At 45.3% G+C, this 22,575-nt stretch overlaps 1 protein-coding gene across 2 annotated transcripts in view; it reads right to left on the bottom strand.

Annotated features, from left to right (window-relative positions):
* XPNPEP2 (X-prolyl aminopeptidase 2) overlaps positions 1 to 17,796 on the bottom strand; it is a 48,309-nt gene extending 30,513 nt beyond the window's left edge. Inside the window, exons 1-8 of one of the 2 annotated variants that reach the window (XM_048515134.1) lie at positions 17,758 to 17,796; positions 12,414 to 12,631; positions 7,379 to 7,452; positions 6,996 to 7,106; positions 4,975 to 5,038; positions 2,300 to 2,404; positions 1,589 to 1,675; positions 732 to 878 (exon numbers count right to left, since the gene is read on the bottom strand). In XM_048515134.1, the coding sequence (XP_048371091.1) occupies positions 732 to 878; positions 1,589 to 1,675; positions 2,300 to 2,404; positions 4,975 to 5,038; positions 6,996 to 7,106; positions 7,379 to 7,452; positions 12,414 to 12,462 (637 nt within the window). In that variant the 5' untranslated portion in view covers positions 12,463 to 12,631; positions 17,758 to 17,796. Of the gene's footprint in view, positions 1 to 731; positions 879 to 1,588; positions 1,676 to 2,299; positions 2,405 to 4,974; positions 5,039 to 6,995; positions 7,107 to 7,378; positions 7,453 to 12,413; positions 12,635 to 17,757 lie in introns of both variants that reach the window. The other variant, XM_048515133.1, reaches the window with a different exon arrangement.
* Between the last annotated feature and the right edge of the window lie 4,779 nt (positions 17,797 to 22,575).

The following is a 22,575-nucleotide window of genomic DNA, read 5'->3' as shown; positions in this document are numbered from 1 at the left end:
CCACCTCTGGCACCCGTGCCATAGGTTCGCCACCACTGGGTTAAGGTTTCAGACTAGGATGTGGGAAACCCAAGTTCAAATCCCATGTTGCCATGGAAACTTGCTGGGTGATCTTGAGCCAGGCCCACTCTCTCAGCCTCCACCCTGGAAAGTATTTGGATGGGAGACCTTCAAGGAATACCAGGGGCGTGATGCAGAAATCTACAGGCTTACCATACTCAGCTGTGACTTGATGGCCCCACCCAGAGGAGAGCCTTGGCTACTGCAAGATGTAATGTGCTGCCATCAGCTCTGCTGGAGGGAAGATTTAAGAATATGGAACGTTCTAAAAGAATTTGTTCATGTGATAGGACTACGGTTGAAACACTTGACCATTCTTTGTTTCTATGCCCTAAATACAATAAGATACGCATGAAATACATGAATTCCATTTTCTTGCAATGTTCTCAGTGGCATGAGTGTTATGAGATACCCAATCTCCTGAACAGCTCTGATGTGCTCTTTTGTGAAACTGTTGCAAATTTTATACTGGAAATTAGTAATTTTAGCAATTTTAACTGTATTTCTTAACCTTGTTTTGTTTTAAAATTTTGTCCCATTTTATATGCCAATAAAGGCTTGTGTGTGTGACTTGATGGCAAAAAAATAATAATCCCGAAAGCAGGCCAGTACTGGCTGCCAAAAATAAAGCACGGCAAGCAGCAAAAGCCATTCAAGAAATAAGAACGTACCAGTGAAGTTGTCTGGAAGTTGGTAGATCTCACTAGTGGGGGGAGGAGGCCTCTGGGCACCCCACACCTGGTCTACTAGGTTGTCTTCGATGGAGATGAGGATCCTATTCGAATCCTTGAGGGCTTCATTGTAGCTTCGCCAGTCATCTATTGAAAGAGGTTATTAAGCAGGCAAGTCCAGAAAGTCACATCCCAGCTATGCCATGATTCTCTGGGCAAGAGATTATCCAGCATGGGTCATCATTTTGGCTTGGTCAGCGCGGTGTTGTGGTTAACAGCAGTAGACTCTGTTTGGGAGAACCAGGTTTGATTCCCCACTCCTCCACATGAAACCTGCTAGGTTACCTTGGGCTAGTCACAGTTCTCTCAGAACTCTCTCAGCCCCACCTACCTCACAAGGTGTCTGTTGTGGGTAGAGGAAGGAAAGGAGTTTGTATGTCACTTTGGGACTCCTTACAGTTGAGGAAAAGTGGGGTATAAATCCAAACTCTACTTCCAGACTTTTCTGTATTGGCTGTCAGGTTAGGACTGGGGGAGCCACAGTTCAAACCCCGATAAAATTAACCTTAGGCCCAATCAGTCTCTTTCTCGCAGTTTAGCCTCCCTCCAAGGTTTGTTGTAAGTATAAAATGGAGGGATAACCAGTAATGGTGCTCTGAACTTCTTGGTGGAAAGGTGGGATATGAACCATCATAGACAAGAGCAAAGAAATGGAACCAAATATGTCAACATGATCTTCCGGGACAAAGGCAGATACAGAGGAAATGGTGATACTATCAAGGTGAGCATCGGCTCTAACTGGGCCTGTGCTGTTGACCTGTGCTGTGGACCCATGCCATTCAAGAGGCACTTCTTACCAATGGAAATGAGGTAGGGATCCAATCCAATGTTCTCCCCAGCAGGAACTTCCTGAAGTAACCACTCCCCAATAGATGAAATCCAGGCTGCAAGAAAAAGGAGGTATCAGCGAGGGTAACAGACTGTCAGTCCTACCTGCAAGAGAGCCTGCTTACCTGCCAGCAGAACAAGACCTGAACACGACCTGCTGAGCTGTGGCCTGCACCTGTGGCCACAGGGAGGGAGTGAGAATCCTTCCCCACCCACCCCATTTGGAACACCTGTGGAGGGTGCGGCCTGGCAGCTATATAAGACACTGCAGCAACCCCCCCAAGGCAGCCAACCTGTCAGTCCTTCCTGCAAGAGAGCCTGCCAGCAGAACAAAACCTGGCCTGAGAATAAAGCAGTAATAAGGTAGAAAGCAAATTGTCCAGCTGTTCCTGTCAATGAGATCCCCTGGTGCAGAAGACAGGGCTTTTGTAACTTACACAGCTGGACAGAAGAATTTGGGAAGATCCCATTCTTTTACTCCTGCCACCCTGCAATATGGCAAGCAGCACACCTGCCCGAAAAACCTTGCTTCTACACCCCTACCAAAAGTACAGGTGCCCCTTCTGCAGCTGGCCAACCTGTTTCTCAGCAAGACTTCCCCACAAGCTGTCGTAGAGTTGTTTCCCCTTTACATGGACTTGCCAGCTGATGCAAAGGCGCAGTTTAAGATGGGGACTGACCTGATTTCTGAAGCTCCCAGTTGCAGTCCATCTGGCGCTCCGCCTGGGCCCAGTAGCGACTGTCGGTGAAGAGGACGGCCTTCTGCAGAGTGACAACCGCAGTCCCTATTGCAAGCGGGCAGAACGGTTCAAAAGGTCTTAATTTCTAAGAGGAGAGGAATCTATGCACAACTGGTAGATAACGCCTTCAGTTTGGAAGCCTCCATCTCAGCTATGCGCTTGCTGGCTGTGTTTACCCACTAGTGAGGGAACAGCGCTCTGCACATGCTTAGAGCAGGGGTAGGCAACCTTTACCACCCAAAGAGCCATTTGGACCCATTTTCCACGGCCCCGAAGATCTACTGAGCTGGAGAGGCGGCTCTGCACGGTGCCACCTCTGGTTCAGCCCCTCCACTCGCCTTTCCTTCCAGCACTGCTCTGTAGGGCCTGCTTGTTGCCGCCGGCTCTTGTGCTGCGGGAGGCAGCACGCTGGGCAGGGAAACCCCCTCTGCCCGATGGAGCAGGCAGCTACCTGCTCTGTGGGGCAGAGGGGGGATGGCGGCTGCAGCGATGGCAGAGGGGGAATGGCGGCTGCTCTGGAGGGACACGTCCATGCTACCCTCTGACATCCAGGGGTCGGAGGGCAGTGTGGCCGTGTCCCTCCATCCCCCCAGAGCAGCGCTGGAAGGAGAGGTGAGTGGTGGGGACGCGAAAAGCGGCGCCCTCAAGCACTGAGCTGCCTCCGGTTCGGCCCCTCCACTCACCTTTCCTTCCAGCATTGCTCTGGAGGGCTGGAGGGACATGCTCACACTACCCTCTGACCTCCAGGCCACGCGGAGCCGCAGTATAAGGCTGAAAGAGCCGCACGCGGCTCCAGAGCCGCAGGTTGCTGACCCCTGGCTTGAGGAATGGGCTAATTCATTATCACTTGAAGTCTGCGGAAATAAAAATCCGGGGCTCGATCTAGCTGAGTCCTGGTTCTAATCCATTCCAGTTTCCAAAGAAGTCAAACAATACTTTCATAACGGATAAGATAAATGTTCTTTTTTTAAAAAAAATTGGGTGTGTATCACTTGGGACCGTTGTTAATGGTCACAAAGAGTGGATTAGAGCCCTTTTAAAACAAAATGCCCATTTCAGCCAATGGCAGTTTGACACTCAAATTACAGTTATCAAAAGTAGAAAACTAGATTTAAGTGACATTCAGGAAAACCACCTAAGTCTAAGTGCTCACTGACTCATTTTACAGCTTCTCGCTTTAGACAGCAAACACAAATGCGATATGTAAACCAGTGGTTTCTGCAGGAAACATGTACACTGGGAGGGGCGCACATGCAGCTGAGAACTGTGCCACTCTTAGGATTCTCAGATCTACGTCCACAGATATTTACCCCTGAGTGCACAATATGCTGCTCTCAAACCAAGTGTTTGAATAGAAACACAGCAAGGGTGTTTGCTCCGTAAAATGGGGAGCTGCCCAGGCCTGGGTTCAAGCCAGTCTTCTGCCTGCAAAATACTGGGGTGGGAAAGGTGAGCTGTAATTACCTGATGGAACAGGGGACAGCAACCTTTCAGAGTAAAAACAGTCAACATTCAGGGCAAAAGAGAAGCAAACAGCCAGCATGAGAAAGCCTATTTGCATATTGTACAACATTGCTGATAATGGACATACAGTGGAACCTTGGTTTTCGTTGGTAATCGGTCCGAAAAGAATCGATGAAAACCGAAACCGATGAAAACGGAGGCAAACTTTTCCATAGGAATCAATGTAAATCCAATTAATCCATTCAAGGCACTCCAAAAACATACCAAAAACACATTTTTTTTGGTGAATAAACATAGTGTTTAATGCTGTAAACAGTAACAAACAATAACACTAGGACCAGCTTCAGAGCCAGTGGACCAATGTCGCAGCAGAAAGCTGTCCAAAGAGGTCTGTTTCTGACGCCTCTTTAAGATTTGTCTGAAATGGGGCAAGACATTGTCATTAAACAAGTTGCAGACACGGCCCGCAACAGCTTTGTCCGGTTTATTTTTCTCCACAAACCCCTGCACCTTACTGCAAATCGATGAAAACAGGGACAAATTTTTCACTGAAAAAATCGATGAAAACCGAAACCGATGAAACCCGAAATAAATGAAAACCGAGGTTCCACTGTATTGATTAATAATCCACAGAGTTTCCCCAGCCCAAACACTGCTTGGGGCCAGTCTTTAATTTGGAAATGGAAGACATTATAAGTAATATGTATACACAGGGGCACCCTTGTGATTATTTTAGCGGATGGTCTGTGCAAGTTTTGAATTACTGGCAACTGTTCACTTCTACCATTTCCCTGTTTGTGAAATCTTTGCCAGTTCCTTCATAGACTGGTTATTCCGGCATTCCGTCCCCTCCTTCACTCCTTAGAGTTCATTTTCTTTTTTAAAGAGCCACTTTTCTTTCTTTACAGGGCCACATTTTGCTCCGGAGCCATAGGATGAAGTGGGGGAGCTCTGCAATGGAAACAGAAGGGCACTCTCTACATGCTCAGATATGCTCTTGTTCCAGGACAGAGCCCCTGGCATTTAAATCCGTTGCTAAGACCTGTTCCTCCTCTGGAACGGCAGTTGTATTCAGCCTTGGTACATGAGGCTTGGGAACAAGCCAAGGTAGATCAAGGAAGGTAGATGGCAGGTCTGGAAAGTATAGTCACCTGATGATCCTGTGAAACCTGTCATCCAGAATAACCTCTTGTCCCGTTCTGCAATGTACTCACTCTGGGAAACAGAAAAGCAACCAAATTATTTGTTGAAAGAACCAAATTATTTGTTGAAAGAGAAGAATTCTGCAACTGGTACCAATTGCAACATATACAAATTGGCCCTTCTTCTATAAGGGATCTGATGGGCCAGGTTCAAGGAAATCCTCCACGGGCAAGTGAATTTCTAGACTTGCCCACATTTTTTCAGTCCTAATTTTGCAACCTTATGGGCATCTTGTGGGGCCATCTGGGGCTAAACAAAAGCTGAAATACTTAGAATGATGAATTCTCTATGGAATATCAAATTCTACATTTGCTCAGAGTGGCTGGGAAAATTCATGAAGGTTGCTGGTTAGTCAAGACAACCCAATGTTTATATACTCCTCCCAAATCCAAGGCAGGTAATGCAACTATTTAAAAATAGTGATATTAAAAGACTGCACATGTAAATGTTTAATCACCAAATACCTGTTTTCAGTTTCAGAAGCACCCTAAGGTCTTTCTATTTAAAAAGCTTCTAGTATGCTAAATATGCTTCACCTAAAACTCTGGAGAACCTCCTGGTAATGGAAATGCTCATTTTGCAAAGAGACTATACTCTAGGGACAGAAGGGCCTTTTCCACATGCACAGATCACCATAGAGTTCCCCAATACACAAGTCAGAGCATGTGTATTGCACATCTCCTTTCCCTTAATCATTTTGGTCCCCGACCCCCACCCCGTCTCTTCAGTTGCATTTATTTCAACTACTGCTGAAAACATATTATTCCTGATGGTGGTGGGAAGTCATCCGTGCTGCAGAAGAACAACCCTCCTCACGTATTCTTTTGCACAGACGCTCAAGCATTACTGCACAGTTACATTTTGAACTTTCAATTCCAAGGTGTCTCAACCATTCCAATTAAATGCAGGACTTACTCATAGTAATATTATCAAATGTCCCAGTACCTCAGCGTTCTATTACTGATGCAATTCCCCGCAGTTTCAAAATCACTCTCTGTCCTAACGTTACAGTGGTAGTGCAATATGAAATTGACAAAGCTGATCCAATCGATCATGCTGGTTTGTATCAGTCTGAAAGTTAAGATTGCAATTTCCATGTGAAACTGACAAAGCTGGTCAAATTAACCCAGGGGTGCCCCATCCTTCATTCTTTGCTAAGGAGATGGGGGCTACCCTTTTGAGGGCCCATAACTTTGGACCCCCTAAATCAAACTGCACCAAACTTGGGGGGGTCCCTTCAGGACAGTATCCAGATGATATCCTGAAATTTTGGTGCTGATACATCCAAAAATGCACCAAATGTAGGAACATCCCAGAAATTTGTCCCAAAATCTCTGTTCTGCATTGAGTTTTCTGCATTGCTGAATTGGGGTTGCAGGCTGGGGGGGGGGCACATTTCTGAAGGCACAGTCTCAAAACTTTCATGGTCTCATCAGGAGACTGTGCTGATGATACCCCCCAGGTTTGGTGCAGTTTGGTTCAGGGGGGCCAAAGTTATGGACCCTCAAAACTGTAGCCCCCATCTCCTATTAGCTCCCATTGGAAACAATGGGGGATGGGGGCAAATATTTTTTTTAAATCCTTTTGAAAATGGAAGGGCTCGGGGAGGAGAAATGGCTGAAGGTCAGACTGGGATGTGGATAAGGGCCCAGTGTTTGAAGGGGCAGAGAACTAAAGACCGTTTCTACATGATCACACTCTCAAGGGAAGCTGGCTCAGAAACAAACTTTTAAAAAGTGATTAAAATGCTTGGGAAAACAGTGGAGGAAGAATGAAGGGTAAAAAGATTCTGGAGGAAAACGGAGAAACTAAAGTGGAATTCAAAGAAAAAAAATCAGCATTTTGCAGCAAGATGCATTATAAATTACCCATGTGAGTCACAACGCTAGGAGGATGTTGTTCCGTCACCCTACTTCAGTGGGGCAGAAGGCCATTCTAGGTTACAGAAGGAATACAACTTTTGACTTACCATGTGGGCATCCGTGGAGGGGATAATGTAAGTTGTCAGGTTGTGGGAATGCATGCGTTGCCGCAGGGCGCTCAGTCGCTCAGTCGTATTGGTCACCGTGGGAGGCAGATACTGACATCACAGAAAAACAAAACCAAATAGAACCAACACAGCATGGGGTGGAGGAGGACAAGAAGCTGGCCAGGTCAACCATCCAACCCGTTCCCAGATTTTTCATGCTCTCAGTACACCTGTAATGCTTCGGCTGGTTTCTAACATGACCCTCTGGGAAGAACTGTCACAGTTCATCAGCATCTCTGTATTCTGGGCCTAGTTGAGCAGATCCATGCAGGCACACATACGTAGCAGGCCCTGCCTGGTTCCAGCTGTTTTTAAGAACTCACCTGAGGGGTGACCGTGCAGTTCCTGATGTCTCCTGATCCAGTGTTTTTTTGTTTGGGATATCCTGTGACATGGCCTAGGAAGGAGAGACAAAAACTCCTTGTGTATATAAACCCTGTTTGCGTAGGGAACAAGGCAGCCAAGAACGTGTTAGCCACCCCAAAACACCCAAATAATCCAACACAGAATAAAAGGTGCATTTATCGCAATTTATCTTTCAGTATGTAATTTTGTTATCTAGAATGTTTTTACTGTTCAAAGGGTACAGCCTTTTAATACTTGCGTGTGGAGACGAGCGTCCCAGCTGTTTTTCACTGCCTATTTAGAATGCCTGTTGATTATAAGGCTTCAACTGGTTGAAACAAGGAAAGAAACCCAAGAATCATTTTACAGAGTTTGATTTGTTGGCAACTGAGACGCCACAGTTTGTGAGCTCTTCATTTTAAATGTTATTTTAATTAGATTTTTAAACAGGTTTTAACACCCCTTGACTTGGAGTGGGAGTAGCTACTTCACCTCCAGTGTCACGGGGGAGTTTCTCCTGTTAATTAGGAATCTAGCCTTTGGCCTTCTAGCTTTTTATTTAGTTCTTAAACTTTTTAAAAACATTTATTAATTCAATAACACCACCACCACCACAATCTAATTTCTGTTTTTCAAGTATCGGGTGGTTTTATTGGGTGGAAACACCTGTTATTTCTTTCCCCCCCCTGTTTTTAAGTCCTACATGTTTTAATCTGTGACGTGGCTGGCAAGGCAGCAGCTGGATATTTTAATTTTTACCTTTTGAGCTCAGCTGTTCTAGCTACAGACCCCTTAGTAAATACTCGAGCTTACCAGATTTGAAGGAAGAAGTTAGACCCATTTTCAATCTACAGATCCTTATGGGTTCTTATTTTATATACTTTGATTTTATATATTTCTAACATCTCTCTTTCCTAAGTGGGTAGAGATTCCCTTGCTGTGTTGTGGGTTTGGGAGTTTTTACACTTAAAAAAATGTTTTTAAAATGTATATATTTTAATATCATTTTCCTCTTCCCTGTTGTGATGGGGTTTTGTTTGCCACTAGCTGGCTTTTTTCCCTTGCAGTTTAACACTTGCAGACAGTGTTAAACTCCGCAACAATTTCTTGCTAATCTTGAAAGCAACAGTTGGAAGTTTGGGCTTTCTTATCCAACTGGAGGGATGCTTCTTCTAAATGTGATTGCTAAAGTGATATATGGTGGTGGAAAGTACTGTCAAGTCACCTTTGACTTATGGCAACTCCAATGGGTTTTCAAGGCATTCAGTAATATACTTATTGTGGAGACAAGGCCTTATTTTCATTGCTAACATCTCTTGATTCCTGTCACAGAAGCCAAGCTGAGCTGGCTTTGCTAATATCCCATCAGAATTTGAAATGTCCATGAATTATCCTTCGGCTCTAATTTGAAAACACAACACCTCTACCATGCTGCAAGTATTGGATTTAGTGAATAAGCTGTCGGCTTTTGATCTGATTTGACCTAGTTTGCTCATTTGGTTCTTGAACAGCCACTCATTCCTCTGTAAATGTCTATCCAGTCAGTGAGTTGCAAATTGGCATACTTATCAACGCAAACTATCAGCAAAACAATGAAAATACTGTTTTAAAAATCTATTAGTGCATTGTCAGGCCACAACCCAGTGTATGGCTCTGCGCAGCGGGGTTCTATAAAGACTGTCCAGGAAAGAAACCCAAGAATCAAAGTTTTGAAATAGAAGACAGATTTTACTGTGCAGAATAGATATCTGACAGGGTGCTCTCGAGAGAGAGAGACACTTTAACCCAGACCTGGGCATTATATGGCCCTGGGGCCACATCCGGCCTGCCGGATGACCCTGACTGGCCCCCCTGCCGCGCTGTGTTTTAGGCGATGTTTGAAAGCCCCGCCAGAAGCCGGGCTGCCTTGGCTGCCGCCTTTCAAGTGGGCTTCTCTGCAAAAGCTCAGCCCCTGCCTTTTGGCCCGGCCCTCCACAATATTTTCTGTTTCTTATGCAGCCCCATGGAAAAAATAATTGCCCACCCCTGCCTTAACCAGACAAAGACTTCATCTTTTATAGATATAAAGAGTACTTATGTCATATAATCATACCTACATATTAACCCATATCCCGTTCACATGCTATGAGCATGAACCAATGGGCAATGCTGGCAGGGGCTGATGGGAATTGTAGTTCATGAACATCTGGAGAGCCACAGGTTGCAGACCCCTGCTGGGGAGGGAAAGGCTTGGGGAGATCCAGGACCTCAATGTGGTATAATGCTATGAAGTCCACCCTCCAAGTAGCCATTTTCTCCAGGGGAACTGATCCCTGTTTCTAGAGATCTGTTTCTAGAGATCTGTTTTAATTCTGAGAGATCTCCAGGCACCACCTGGAGGATGGCATGGGCAACCCTAGCTGAAAGGTTAAACTTCATCTCTACACAGCCCTGTGACTACGGAGCCTACAGTTTGCTTTTCATGAATTAAAGAAGACATGATTTTTATGACTCCTCTGTTGGGGGTCTATCTAAAGACCATTCACACAACCTGTTAGGCTTGGTATGCAGGTAGGATAGATATGAAGGGCATTTGTCAAATTATGAAACATATGATTGATCAGCTGGACTGCATCCAGCTCACAGTTCAATTGGCATTTACCCCATAGGTTGAGAATGCATGTGACTGGTCTACCATGGGCCAAGTTCTCTAGGCAGACAGGAGTTGAACCGACAATTAGCAGGTCTGTCCATGGGCTCCCTTTATGGCGAATGCCCTTTTTCAAGTCATTGTAGGCTGCTGGATGAAGTGGGGAAAGGGAATGCCATCTTCAGGCTTGAGAACTAGAAGCCCTTTGGCAGGCCTTGACCTCGGCTATCTCGTTGACACCATCTGTTGCAGACCTTCCTTATCTGACCTCTTACCTCCTCGCCTTCTATCCTGAACTGCTTGCCTCCTCGCCTGTCTGCTGCCTTCCCTTTCAGCTTTGACTCTGGCTATGTGAACAACTAGCTCTTTTGATCACTCTTGCTAAGTGGTGCCCAGAACTGCAGGTCAAACAAAGTCTACAGGACAGTGGTTCTCAACCTGTGGGTCGCGACCCCTTTGGGGGTCGAACCACCCTTTCACAGGGGTCACCTAAGACTCTCTGCATCAGTGTTCTCCATCTGTAAAATGGATAAATGTTAGGGTTGGGGGTCACCACAACATGAGGAACTGTATTAAAGGGTTGTGGCATTAGGAAGGTTGAGAACCACTGCTATAGGAAGACACCAGCCTTTGATCCTGCAGATATTTTTGATTCGGCTCTGGTTTGACTGCCTTTGGCCCATCTATGGGAGGAACTACATATTACAAGAAAATCTGAAATGCTAACACAAGGAAGGATTGCTAACTCAGCAACTCTGAATTAGGTTAGGTTGAGAGGATATGACAAGCCCAAGATCACTCAGCGAGCTTCCATGGTACAAGTGAGGATTTGAACCCGGGTCTTGCAGATATTAGTCTGGCACTCTTAGCCACTACCCCACACTGACTTTCCCTTGCAATCCCTCCCCTGGCTGCTCCCCCCCACTGTTTTTTCCTCTCCCAGACTGTGAGTGGAAATAAAGAACAGTGGGGGAGAATCAGCAGACGGGCAAAGAGAAGTCTCCTGCTCAACAGCTTTTGTCTATGGCCATTTATGCATTTGTGGTCTTGTCACATTAAGTGTACATGTTCTTCGGGTTGGATTCTTGGTTATGCACATGTTTTCTCCTATTTGGAGCTCACCATTCACTCAGATCAGAGAATCCCTGTGTTTTCCGAAACATGATAAAGTGCGGTTTTTCTCTCCCTTTGCATGGAAAGTGAAGGAGTACCATGTGTTAAGCTTTATTTGGGTTTTCTTGTTCCTACCTGCCTTTCCCTGCCCTCATCACAGCAGTTCCTCCCACTCTTCAGGCCACCATTTCAGAATGATCAGAAGGGCCTTCCTTCCTTCCTTCCTTCCTTCCTTCCTTCCTTCCTTCCTTCCTTCCTTCCTTCCTTCCTTCCTTCCTTCCTTCCTTCCTTCCTTCCTTCCTTCCTTCCTTCCTTCCTTCCTTCCTTCCTTCCTTCCTTCCTTCCTTCCTTCCTTCCTTCCTTCCTTCCTTCCTTCCTTCCTTCCTTCCTTCCTTCCTTCCTTCCTTCCTTCCTTCCTTCCTTCCTTCCTTCCTTCCTTCCTTTCGTAATGCTAGACCGAAGAAGGCAACAACAACAACAAAAGCTCAGAAAGAACAAGGGAGTGGCATGCAGGCAAAATGGCCACTCAGCTTGGCCAGGCTAGGGACACTTCGTAGGAGGAGAATCCCTGTGCAGGAAAAACCCACTGTGAAGCAAACAGCCATGGGATAGGTCAGTGATAGTGAACCTTTTCGAGACTGAGTGCCCAAATTGCAACCCAAAACCCACTTATTTATACAAAGTGCCAACACAGCAATTTAACCTGAATACTGAGGTTTTCGTTTAGAAAAAACGGTTGACTCCAAGGTGTGCGTTACTCGGGAGCAAGCTTGGTGGTAGTCGGCTTTGCTTTGAAGCAACCGTGCAACTCTTCCAATGGGTGAATCACAACCCTAGGAGAGTTTACTCAGAAGCAAACCCCATTGCCAGCAACCGAGCTTACTCCCAGGTAAAGGATCACGCTTTAGTTCTTTGCATGAAAATCAGTGGGGTTTAACAGCACTTAACAGGGTTACCTACCCTCCTTCCGCAAAACTAGGTCTTAGGTTTAATGCTAATAATCGAGCCCAGTGGCCCAGGCCAGCCTAGATGCGTTTGGGGGGTGGGGGGTGACTCTGCGCGTGCCCACAGAGAGGGCTCTGAGTGCCACCTCTGGCACCCATGCCATAGGTTCGCCACCACTGTTATATCATGTGCCAAATGGACCCTGGTCCACTCAGTCCCCCAGACTCTTCAAGTAAATTTGGGCACTAGAACTAGCCTGGTCAAGCCAGCAAGACCCATTTCCACATTTCAGGGAAGGATGTCTGTGTCTCTCGGTGCATACTTACTGTGAAGAAGAGAAATCCAGACCCCCAAAATGCAGTAGAAGTTGGCCATGGCCTTCTTTGAGTTGCAGATTTTACTCCTCCCTAAGGTTTGTGAAGAAAGATCAAAACATCTGGCAGGACCTGAGGGCAGGGTGCTCCTTGGATCAGTGGCTGAATTTCCAGCAGGCGAGTCCTGTTAGCGTTCCAGACCCTACTGCTCTCTGCGTCTGGGAAATTAACTTCTTTCCACAAGATAAAGCAAACAGACAGATGGGACACGTGATGTTGATACAAAGTTCAAACATTATCATTAGACAGCAGAAATTCTGCTGTCGTTTGGAACGTCTTCTGGTGCTTTTTATGTCGTCTGGCCAAAAATAAAAAAAAGAAGAAGAAAGGCGAGGATATGAAGGATTCTAAGAAAAGGGAAAGTGAAAATAGTGTGGAAGGGAATACAGAGGAAAAACAAATCCTCCCTCAAGTCCTTACCAGCCCCCCAGCCCCACCCCATTCATCAGTACTGTACAACTTGATCAAGACTTTTACCAGAGAGAGGCTGCCAGGAGGAGGGAGGGAGGGAAAGCTAAAAAACAGGAGTAGCGGGTAGTGATAAAGATAATTTGGCTGGGAGATGGGAAGAGGAGAAGGAAACAGGAAAAGTGCAAAGGAGATGCATTGGGTTTGTGTGGATGATTGGCCCCCCCCTTTTTTTGTTCCTTTTTTAGCATTCCCAAATATGTTTACCAAGCCCAAGTACATACCTAGGTCCTTCTGAAGACATTTGGTTGCACAGATAGACAGGACTGAGGCTAATAGGTGTTAGTCCGTTCTCTCTACACCCAGACACTAACTCTGTTCACAAGTTACAATGAATACATGCACAATCCCTGTACATCAGGGGTAGGGAACCTGCGGCTCTCCAGATGTTCAGGAACTACAATTCCCATCAGCCCCAGTCAGCATGGCCAATTGGCCATGCTGGCGAACTGATAATTATATTCCTGAACATCTGAGCCTGAACCACCTATTTATCATACCTGCTAAAAAAATACGAAATGCGTGCATTAAGTAATGTCCGTGTTAAATTCAAAATAGATACATCTGAATGTGTGATACCAATACCAATACCAATACCATCATTTACCTAATTCTAATGATGCAGCATCAGGGCATAATGCCCAATGGGCAAGGTGGGCATCTGCCCAGGGCACCACCTTGTGGGGGGCATCAAAATGCAGGGTTTGGTTTTGGGTATTTTTAGTGGTTTTCCATTTTTGGCCTGCAGGGGGCGCAGTTTTTAGGCTAGCAGCACCAAAATTTCAGCGTATCATCAGGAGACTGTCCTTATGCTACCCCCCAGTTTGGTGAGGTTTGGTTCAGGGAGTCCAAAGTTATGGACTCCCAAAAGGGGTGCCCCCATCTCCTTAGCAAAGAATGGGGGATGGGGCACCTCCTTTGAGGATCCATAACTTTGGACCCCCTGCACCAAACTGCACCAAACTTGGGGGGTCCCATCAGGACAGTTTCCAGATGATACCCTAAAATCTTGGTGCCAATACATCCAAAAATGCGCCCCCTGCAGGAACATCCCAGAAATTTGCCCAAGAATCTTTGTTCTGCATTGAATTTTCTGTATTGCTGTCAATAGGGGTTGCAGGCTGGGGGGGCACATTTCTGAAGGCACAGTCTCAAAACTTTCATGGTCTCATCAGGAGACTGCCCTGATGATACCCCCCAGGTTTGGTGCAGTTTGGTTCAGGGAGTCCAAAGTTATGGACTCCCAAAGGGGGTGCCCCCATCCCCCATTGTTTCCATGGGAGCTAATAGGAGATGGGGCTACAGTTTTGAGGGTCCATAACTTTGGCCCCCCTGAACCAAACTGCACCAAACCTGGGGGGTATCATTAGGGTAGTCTCCTGATGAGACCATGAAAGTTTGAGAAGGTATGGTGCCTTGAAATAGCTGCCCCCTCAGCTCTGCAGCCTGCAACCCCCATTGACAGCAATGGAGAAACCTCAATGCAGAACAAAGATTCTTGGGCAAGTTTCTGGGATGTTCCTGCAGGGGGGTGCATTTTTTAATATACCAGCACCAAAATTTCAGGATATCATCTAGAGACTGTCTTGATGGGATCCCCCAAGTTTGGTGCAGTTTGGCTCAGGGGGTCCAAAGTTATGGACCCTCAAAAGGGTAGCCCCCATCTCCTTAGCAAAGAATGGGGGTTTCCAGCCCCTGCAAGACCAAGAACAAGCCACATGAACAAAGATAAAGAGCCATCTAGAGGGAAAGTGTTCTTACCATACATCAAGGGAACCACTGACCGTATAGGAAAACTGATGAAGAAACATAACCTACAAACAATCTACAGACCCACTAAGAAAAATTCAACAAATGCTACGTTCAGCAAAGGATAAGAGGGGTCCTGTAGCTACTGCAGGAGTCTACATACATGCCATGTAACTGTGGACAAGTCTACATAGCAAAGGAACCATCAAGCACTTGGCAGCTCAGACACAAATCAAAAAGAACACAAAAAGGCACTGCTGACTATTTCAGCCAGAAAAAATCAGCAATAGCAGAAAATACTTGATAAACCAACCCTGGACACAGAATATTATTTTAAAACACAGAAATTCTGGACCACTGACAACCACTACGTCAGACTACACAGAGAAGCCATTGACATTCACAAGCAAATGGACAACTTCAACAGGAAGGAAGAAACTATGAAAATGAACAGAATTTGGCTGCCAGTGTTGAAAAACTCTAGAATCAAGACAGTGACTAATCAGCTCCACATAATCACAGGACAACTATAGACAATAGCAACCAAGGAAACAAAGACCAGGATACCTCTATTCAGATGCACTCACCTATTGACCTTGCTATCTTCATTGTTACTCCCAGGCTACAGACTTCTTTGTGACTTACATACCAGGCTACTCTATTCAGAAGGCCTCACCTTTTGACCTCACAGTATATATACTCCACTTGCTTTCCATTCCTAATATCAGATCCTCTGAAGATGCCAGCCACAGATGCAGGCGAAACGTCAGGAGAGAATGCTGCTAGAACACGGCCATACAGCCCGGAAACCACACAGCACCCTATTCTTGACTTAATAAACATTTCAGTAAAAACACCAAGAGTTCATATCTTAAGGATTCTCTCATAACATATCTGTATTTACTGCACAATACAGATACTACATTCTAGAATCCACCTTTCAAGGTCCTATCACCACACTCAGCATAACACCAACTTTCCTACCCCTCAGAACTCTTTATTAAGCATCTGGCCTGATTCAGAGCTCCAAACAACTCCAAAGCTCACTCAAATAGCTGTGCTCTTTCGGATGGTTTAATAAATAGCATAATGTTTCATCTCCCATGTGTGGGGGGTGAGGGGATGTTTTTTTCCCAGTAAATGAGCTCAGGGCCGAGAGGATGGAGAGAGAGAGGAGAAAGCCACAGAAAGGGATCATGAAAGAAGCTGTCAGTCCACTGCCCTATTATTTTAATGAGATCAAATTCCCCTCTCCCAGTTTAAAAGATCCCACCTGCAAACAGGAATAGCCTCATGTTTTTTTGGACTCTTATGCCTTACACCATCCAGCAAGGCAAGCAAAAAATTCAACATGGCCAATTCTACAAGCTTGGAAGTCCAATGATAAGCCAGCCCCTGCCTTGCCAGACAAGACTCAGTGCCATTTTATCTAAGCACCATTTTCCCACTAGTGGCCAGTAGCAACATTTCTAACCACCACCTGTCGCCGGGGAGAATGTGGAGGAGGTGCCCCTTCACATTCTAAAGGGGAGGTGATGAAGCCGAGGCAGAAAACTGTCATATATGTGAGGGGAGGGGTAGAGAAAGAGGCCAATGGGGCAGAGATGGCTAGAAAGTAGCATTTTCCTACTGGCTTATCTTACAGGGTTGTTGTCAGAATAATTAGGTCATTTTATGCCCAGGAAAACTTTTGAAAGTTCAAAGCAGTGGCGTAGTGGTTAAGAGCAGGAGCACTCTAATCTGGAGGAACCGGGTTTGATTCCCTGCTCTGCTGCTTGAGGTGTGGAGGCTTGCTCGAGGGAATTCAGATTAAGCTTGTGCACTCCCACACATGTACCAGTTGGGGTGACCTTGGAGGCTGATCATCACAGCTCACCGAGGAGCTCCCTCAGCCCCTCTCACCTCACAGGATGTTTGTTGTGAGGGGGGAAGGGAAAGGAGATTGTAAGCCCCTTTGAGTCTCCTTACAGGAGAGAAGGTGTGGGGGGGAGTATAAATCCAAACTCTTCTTCTAAAAACAAAGGACTACTGGAAAGACGCCAGGCCAGGAGGCAACTCACTTTTAGCAAATCACCAAGTAGTCTGGGGAAGGCTGCAATCCCTCAGCCTCTCTTGCCTCCACTCACCCCCCAATAAGAACATAATATCAGGCTGGATGCGGGAAGCTGGATGCGGGAAGAGCTGAACCCAGTTCTCCAGCAGGCAACTTGCCTTGCAAAAAAGGGAGGCGTGGGGGCTTTTTAAAAAATGGAACAAATAGTCATATCATGCAAGTTTCTAACTTAATATGCTGCAGAGACATAATCATATCTAACATATTGATTAATCTGTACTATTAGTGATTTTAAGGCATGCAGTTACACCACAGACAAAAGGCAAACAGGTGGAATTGCATCCAAACTGTTGGACTACCCCCGTAGTGGCGAACCTTGGCACTCCAGATGTTATGGACTACAATTCCCATCAGCCCCTGCCAGCATGGCCAATTGGCCATGCTGGCAGGGGCTGATGGGAATTGTAGTCCATAACATCTGGAGTGCCAAAGGTTCGCCACCACTGGACTACCCCAACACACACACACACACACGCGCATGTGTGTGTGTGTGAGAGAGCGCTTAATAGGGGAAATTGGAGAGTTTCTGCCACTGCTCCCCCAGCAAGAAGGCTGGGGGAGATCTGAACCTGGCAGTTGTTTTGGGAAGGGGTAGATGCTGGGGGTTCCTCTTCCTCCCTCAATAAATCCACTCTGCTGCATTGATGGTTGCACTTCCTTCCAACTTTCCCTAGACTTCTTGGAATGCAAAGGGAAACATCTTCCTACCTCCTGAGCCTACAAATGTCAGCCAAAGCAACTCTCTTCTCCCAGGCAGGCTCCCCAACCCTGGCAGCTATTTCTAGGTCGCCAGTCCTGCACCAGCAGTAACAAGTCCTTTGCAGAAAGGGAAACATGCCGGGGCTGCTTTGGAAAGTGAAAGTGGCTCTGACTCCGGTGAAGTCACATTACCCCCACCTCCAATTCCAGCCTATAATCTCTTACTAACACAAAGGGGGGAGAAAAAGAGCAAGAGAGAATGAGCACCTTTTCTTCTGGGAAACCACCACAGGGATTTCCTCCCCCTGCATCTTGAAGGAAGGAAGGAACTGGGGAGGAGGAGGGCTTTTCCCTTCCTCTTCCTTCTCTGCAGGGATTTCCTCCTCCTCCCTCTCATCTTGAAGGAAGGAGCTGGGGACAACGAGGGCTTTTTCCCTCCTCCTTAGTGCCCCCCCCCCCACGGCTGGCTGGCTGGCTGGCCGGCCTGCCTGAGTGAGTGAGTGAGTGGGTAAGTTGCTTCCTTGTTCCTCCCTGCAGGCTTTGGGCTCCGGTGGCTGGCAGGGGCTTGGCTAGCTGCTTTGTGTAAGTGCCGGCCAGGCTCCCATGGGTGAGCCAGCGGTCTCCTCTTGCCTTGCTCCTGAATGGGGGAGGAGGCAGGAGGGAGGACTCGGAAGCACGGCCCTCTCCACCCACAGCCTGACTCCTCCTCCCCCTCACCTGAGAGGGAGCTCGGCTGTGGTCCGACGGAAGCATTAGCAGCAGGCGAAAAAGCAGCAGCTGGGGAGAAAGAGGAAATCGGGACTTTTTTAAAACCCCGCAGGACGCGGGAGAAATTGTCCAAAAGCGGGAGTGTCCCGCCCAAACCGGGACGTCTGGTCACATAATACTTGCAGAATGCGCATGCGTAACATGTATGTCATTTTGAAGCATTGGACAGGGTTAAATATGTATAAGAATGTAGGAATAGGTCTGCTATGGTGAAGGAAAAGGGGGGGGGGGTTACCCTGAGCCAGGTGCCCTCTTTCCTGTAATGTACTGAGAAACAGGGTCCTTGATCCAAGTACTCTCAAGCAGCTGAGTTTTTAAAAGTTTATTAAAAAGAAAGAAAAGAAAAAATACAAGCAGGTTTCTCTCAGCTCTACACCGTTCCAAGCATATAAAAGCAATACTGCTTAAGGCATGAATCTCAGAATGATCTTCGTGGCAAGTCTGAATGAAACTGTGAAATGTGAATCTTTCTCTAGCCTTCTGTCAGGGCTTTTATGGCATCTCTTCCTGTAGTCTTCAAAGAGAGATTACTCTCACCCGGTCACTCTTGGTAATTCACCTACCTGTCAAGTTTAGAATGTTGTCATTGCAAAAGGTTATTTCTGTTTGTGTAAACACAAACCCACTTTACAGCTTTAATGAGGGGCAAGAGTTGTACTGTGTATGACCTAGCCATGCCAAGAAGGACCAAATGCTTGCCATGCTAGATGAATGATTTCTAGGTAAACTTAAAGGAATGAATACACTTTCTTCACGGCTGTACCAGACTGGGGGTTCATTCAGTCCAGTATCAGGTTTCATACAGTGGTCAACCTTTTGCCATGGAGAAGTCATCCCCTGATGTTTCCTCCCAGCACTGGGATTCTGAGCTTCACTGCCTCTGAACGTGGAGGTTCCCTTTAGTCACCATGGCTCGTAGCCACCAATAGGTCTATCCCCCCGTTAATCTGTCTAATCTCAGTTTGAAACCTAATTTCATTTTAAGGCTTAATCCCATTTTAAAGCCCTCTCTCCCTGTGGCCATCACTACAGTCTCGGGCAACGAATTCCACTTCTTAATGACCATCCCACCTGTGGCCACCAAATGCAATGCCCCTCTTTTTTATAAATAAATAAATAAATAAATAAATAAATAAATAAATAAATAAATAAATAAATAAATAAATTATCAGTGTCAACTAATATTTGTCCCCTTAATTCTTCCCCATATGGTAGCTGCCACCAGGAATATAAATTCCAAAAAAAAAATCCCCCTTTATCTCCTTTTGATACTGTGTGCAAGCACGTAAGGCAAAGTGGTCCTAAGTGGTCTCTATGTGGTCCTAAGGAAAATAGGGTGGGATTCCAGTGTTTCTTCAAACAAAGTAAGATTTTATTTATAACTGATAGGTAACTTGAAGGCATCAAGCTAAGTATTTACAAAGTAAAATCAAACTGAGGCAACAAATACTTTGAGGACTTCACTCAACATAAATTCTCTCTGACACTTTCTGACAGCTTCGCTTTCTTATAGTTCTCTCAGACTCTCTGTGGTCATTTTGTCTAACAATTTATTGAGGCTCTGACTTCCTCTGTATACACTCTGTTGCACTAACTAATTCTCTCACAGAACTTTGACCATCTCTGATTTCTCCCTCAGAAACCCTAGCACACTCTTTTGGTCACACACAGCGTGGGCACACTTTGACTTGTTCACACAGAGCTTTTACACACTGGGTCTTTTCACTCAGAAGCCCTAGTACATTTTGCCATGCTCACACAGAACTTTGACTCCCTCTGACTAGAGCTTTTTGACTCTTTTGACTCTGAAACCCCGTCACACTCTATCAGTTTAGCACAGCCCTCCCACACGCCCGCTCTAAATCAACTGATCATATCGCTTTCTCATTCCTCTCTCACCCCTTTCTCCCTCCAACCCAGCTCTCAGTTGAAAGTCACCCACATAAACACACCCATTAAAATCATGACATTATAATGTCCAGACAGTTTTCAAAGGCAGCCCCGTGCACAGCACATTACAGTAATCTAATCCAGAAGTATTCATACTACCACTTATGGTGGAGCTGTCCACCGATTTAAACATTTTGGAGAAGAATTCAAAAACTGGTACAATTTTTTGGGGGATATAACTTTAAAATGCTGCCTGAAAATTATCTGTTAGGTATCTTTCAACATAACCTCCCCCCTAACAACATGAATCTGTTTTTATATATTTCCACGGCAGCGAGGATGCAATTAGCTAAAAAACTGGAAGAACAGAAAAGTACCGAAACTGAAGACTTGGATGACCTCTCTCATCGATTTCAAAAATACAGATGAACTCTCTACCCGCTTAATGGACCTACCGATTACTCGATTTGAAGATACCTGGATGACTTTTGACCAATTCATAGGGGAAAAAAAGAATGAATAATCACTAAATATCAATACAACCAAGCTATCAGCAATCAGCAATGCTATCATAATATTAACCAAATTTAATTAAAAGGACAATATCCAGCCCTTTGCGGTTCCTCTTCTCTGGTTCTTACTATACTTATTGTTATGCAATATCTATGCATTGTGAAACAGTTAAAAATAGATAACTATGTTACTACCATTGGCTTTTTAATTTGATTTTGAACTCGGCAAAAATTCTTTTAATTTATTTAGTTTTGTTTCTTTTCTCTTTTTCTTTGCTTTTACTCTTACATACTTTCGTAGCTACTCACGCAAGAAAATATGACATAATGCTATTTAATTTTAATAAGATGTTTATTGTTTAAGAAAGTAAAGCTAAAGAAAATAACTCTTGATTTAAATCATGGAAGTCTAGTACATTACTAATTTTATGTATGGAAAATATTGTTACTTTCATTTGATTATTATATAGACCTGTAAATGTTACCTATGTTGAGTGTATAATTTTAATTCAAATTAATAAAAAATACATTAAAAAACAAAAAAAAATTGAAGCTGCCTTATAATAAAACAGTCTTTTGGTCTAACCTTCATCTGACCATGAAAGCAGAAACTCTTCAAATGAAAAATAACAACCTTAGAATAGTTAGGTATCTTTCTAAAGGAACAAGAATCCTTATGTTTGAAAAAAAAACTTTGATAAACATTTTGATAATGGTCAGTCTACTGGTGAGATCTCAATAGAAAATGTCACACACACGCTGAATCTGGGACCACATTGTGGTGGACAAAAATTGCCCATTAGATACAAAAGGACAAGGAATGGTGGATTTTTTTTTTTAAAAAAAATTAGTTTGATATCCATTTCTGATCTTCAGAAAGCTTTTCCCAAACCATGCCATCGCTGTCCCACTGTTTGCCTTTCTTGTTTGGATCTGGAGTCTCCTTGATGATACCAGCTAGCCTAAGGCTTATTATTAAATGTGCACAACAATCTAATTTTCATTTTCCCCACCCTTATAACCTTTATCTGTATTTTAATTTATAATTACTACTACATCGGTATTGTCATGCATATTTTAGTTTTTAAAATCCCAATAAATAGGGGGGTGGGGAGAGAATGGAAGCTGTTGAGGTTTGCTTCACTGGGAGATCATCCTTTCTCTTCTTTGGGGTTTTGGGCTTCATTGGGTTTGAAAAACCTCAATGGTTGAAAGACCAAAGCAGGGGCTTAAGTGGCAAAATTCAGCCCAGCACTGACAGTAATGCAAGGATTGCAACTTACATCTCGATGGGCAAAAAGGAACAACTTCGCTCAGAGTATCTTCAGGGATGCTGTTACCATGAGAACTGGGCCAGCAGCCTGCCATTGGCTCCTATGGATGGTACATGCCACTCTGTCGGCCCCTCCCTCTTCTCTGCTTGTGTAGAAGCAGGGCAGGCAGACACCTGCTCTCCAGCCCCCTCCCAGCCCTTTGCAGATTGACTTTCAACAGCAGGGGATTTTAGGGACTTGCTCTGACTCTGCTGCGCACGAAGGCAGCTGGCAGAGAGGGCAATGACCAGCCGAGGTTATGTAAGTGTAATAAATACTCATCAAATTACACCAGAGCTGACTGTGCCCTCAAGCGATGCCCACGGACTGAAGTCCCTCTAGGAATCAAGAGGGAGTCAGCTGCTTTCCTTTCCGTGGGCAATGCCAAGGCATTTGCAGTCAGGGGGCAGCAACGTGCCATTTCTTCCCTACTTGACACAGCAGTCCTCACTCAGAGATACTATTAAGTGAGGTTTTCGTCACTCTCCTCCTCTCCGCTCCTTGTGGGCAGCCTGTGGCTTTGCTAACGTGCAGAAATGCATGCACAAATCCCTGGAAGTGCTTCCATCAGCCGATCTCTGCCCCCCATCCCCCCCCCCCCG

The sequence above is a fragment of the Sphaerodactylus townsendi genome, linkage group LG13 (genome assembly GCF_021028975.2).
Source record: "Sphaerodactylus townsendi isolate TG3544 linkage group LG13, MPM_Stown_v2.3, whole genome shotgun sequence".
NCBI lineage: Eukaryota > Metazoa > Chordata > Lepidosauria > Squamata > Sphaerodactylidae > Sphaerodactylus > Sphaerodactylus townsendi.
Note: the sequence above shows the minus strand (reverse complement) of the source record. Positions and strands in the feature narration are given on the sequence as shown.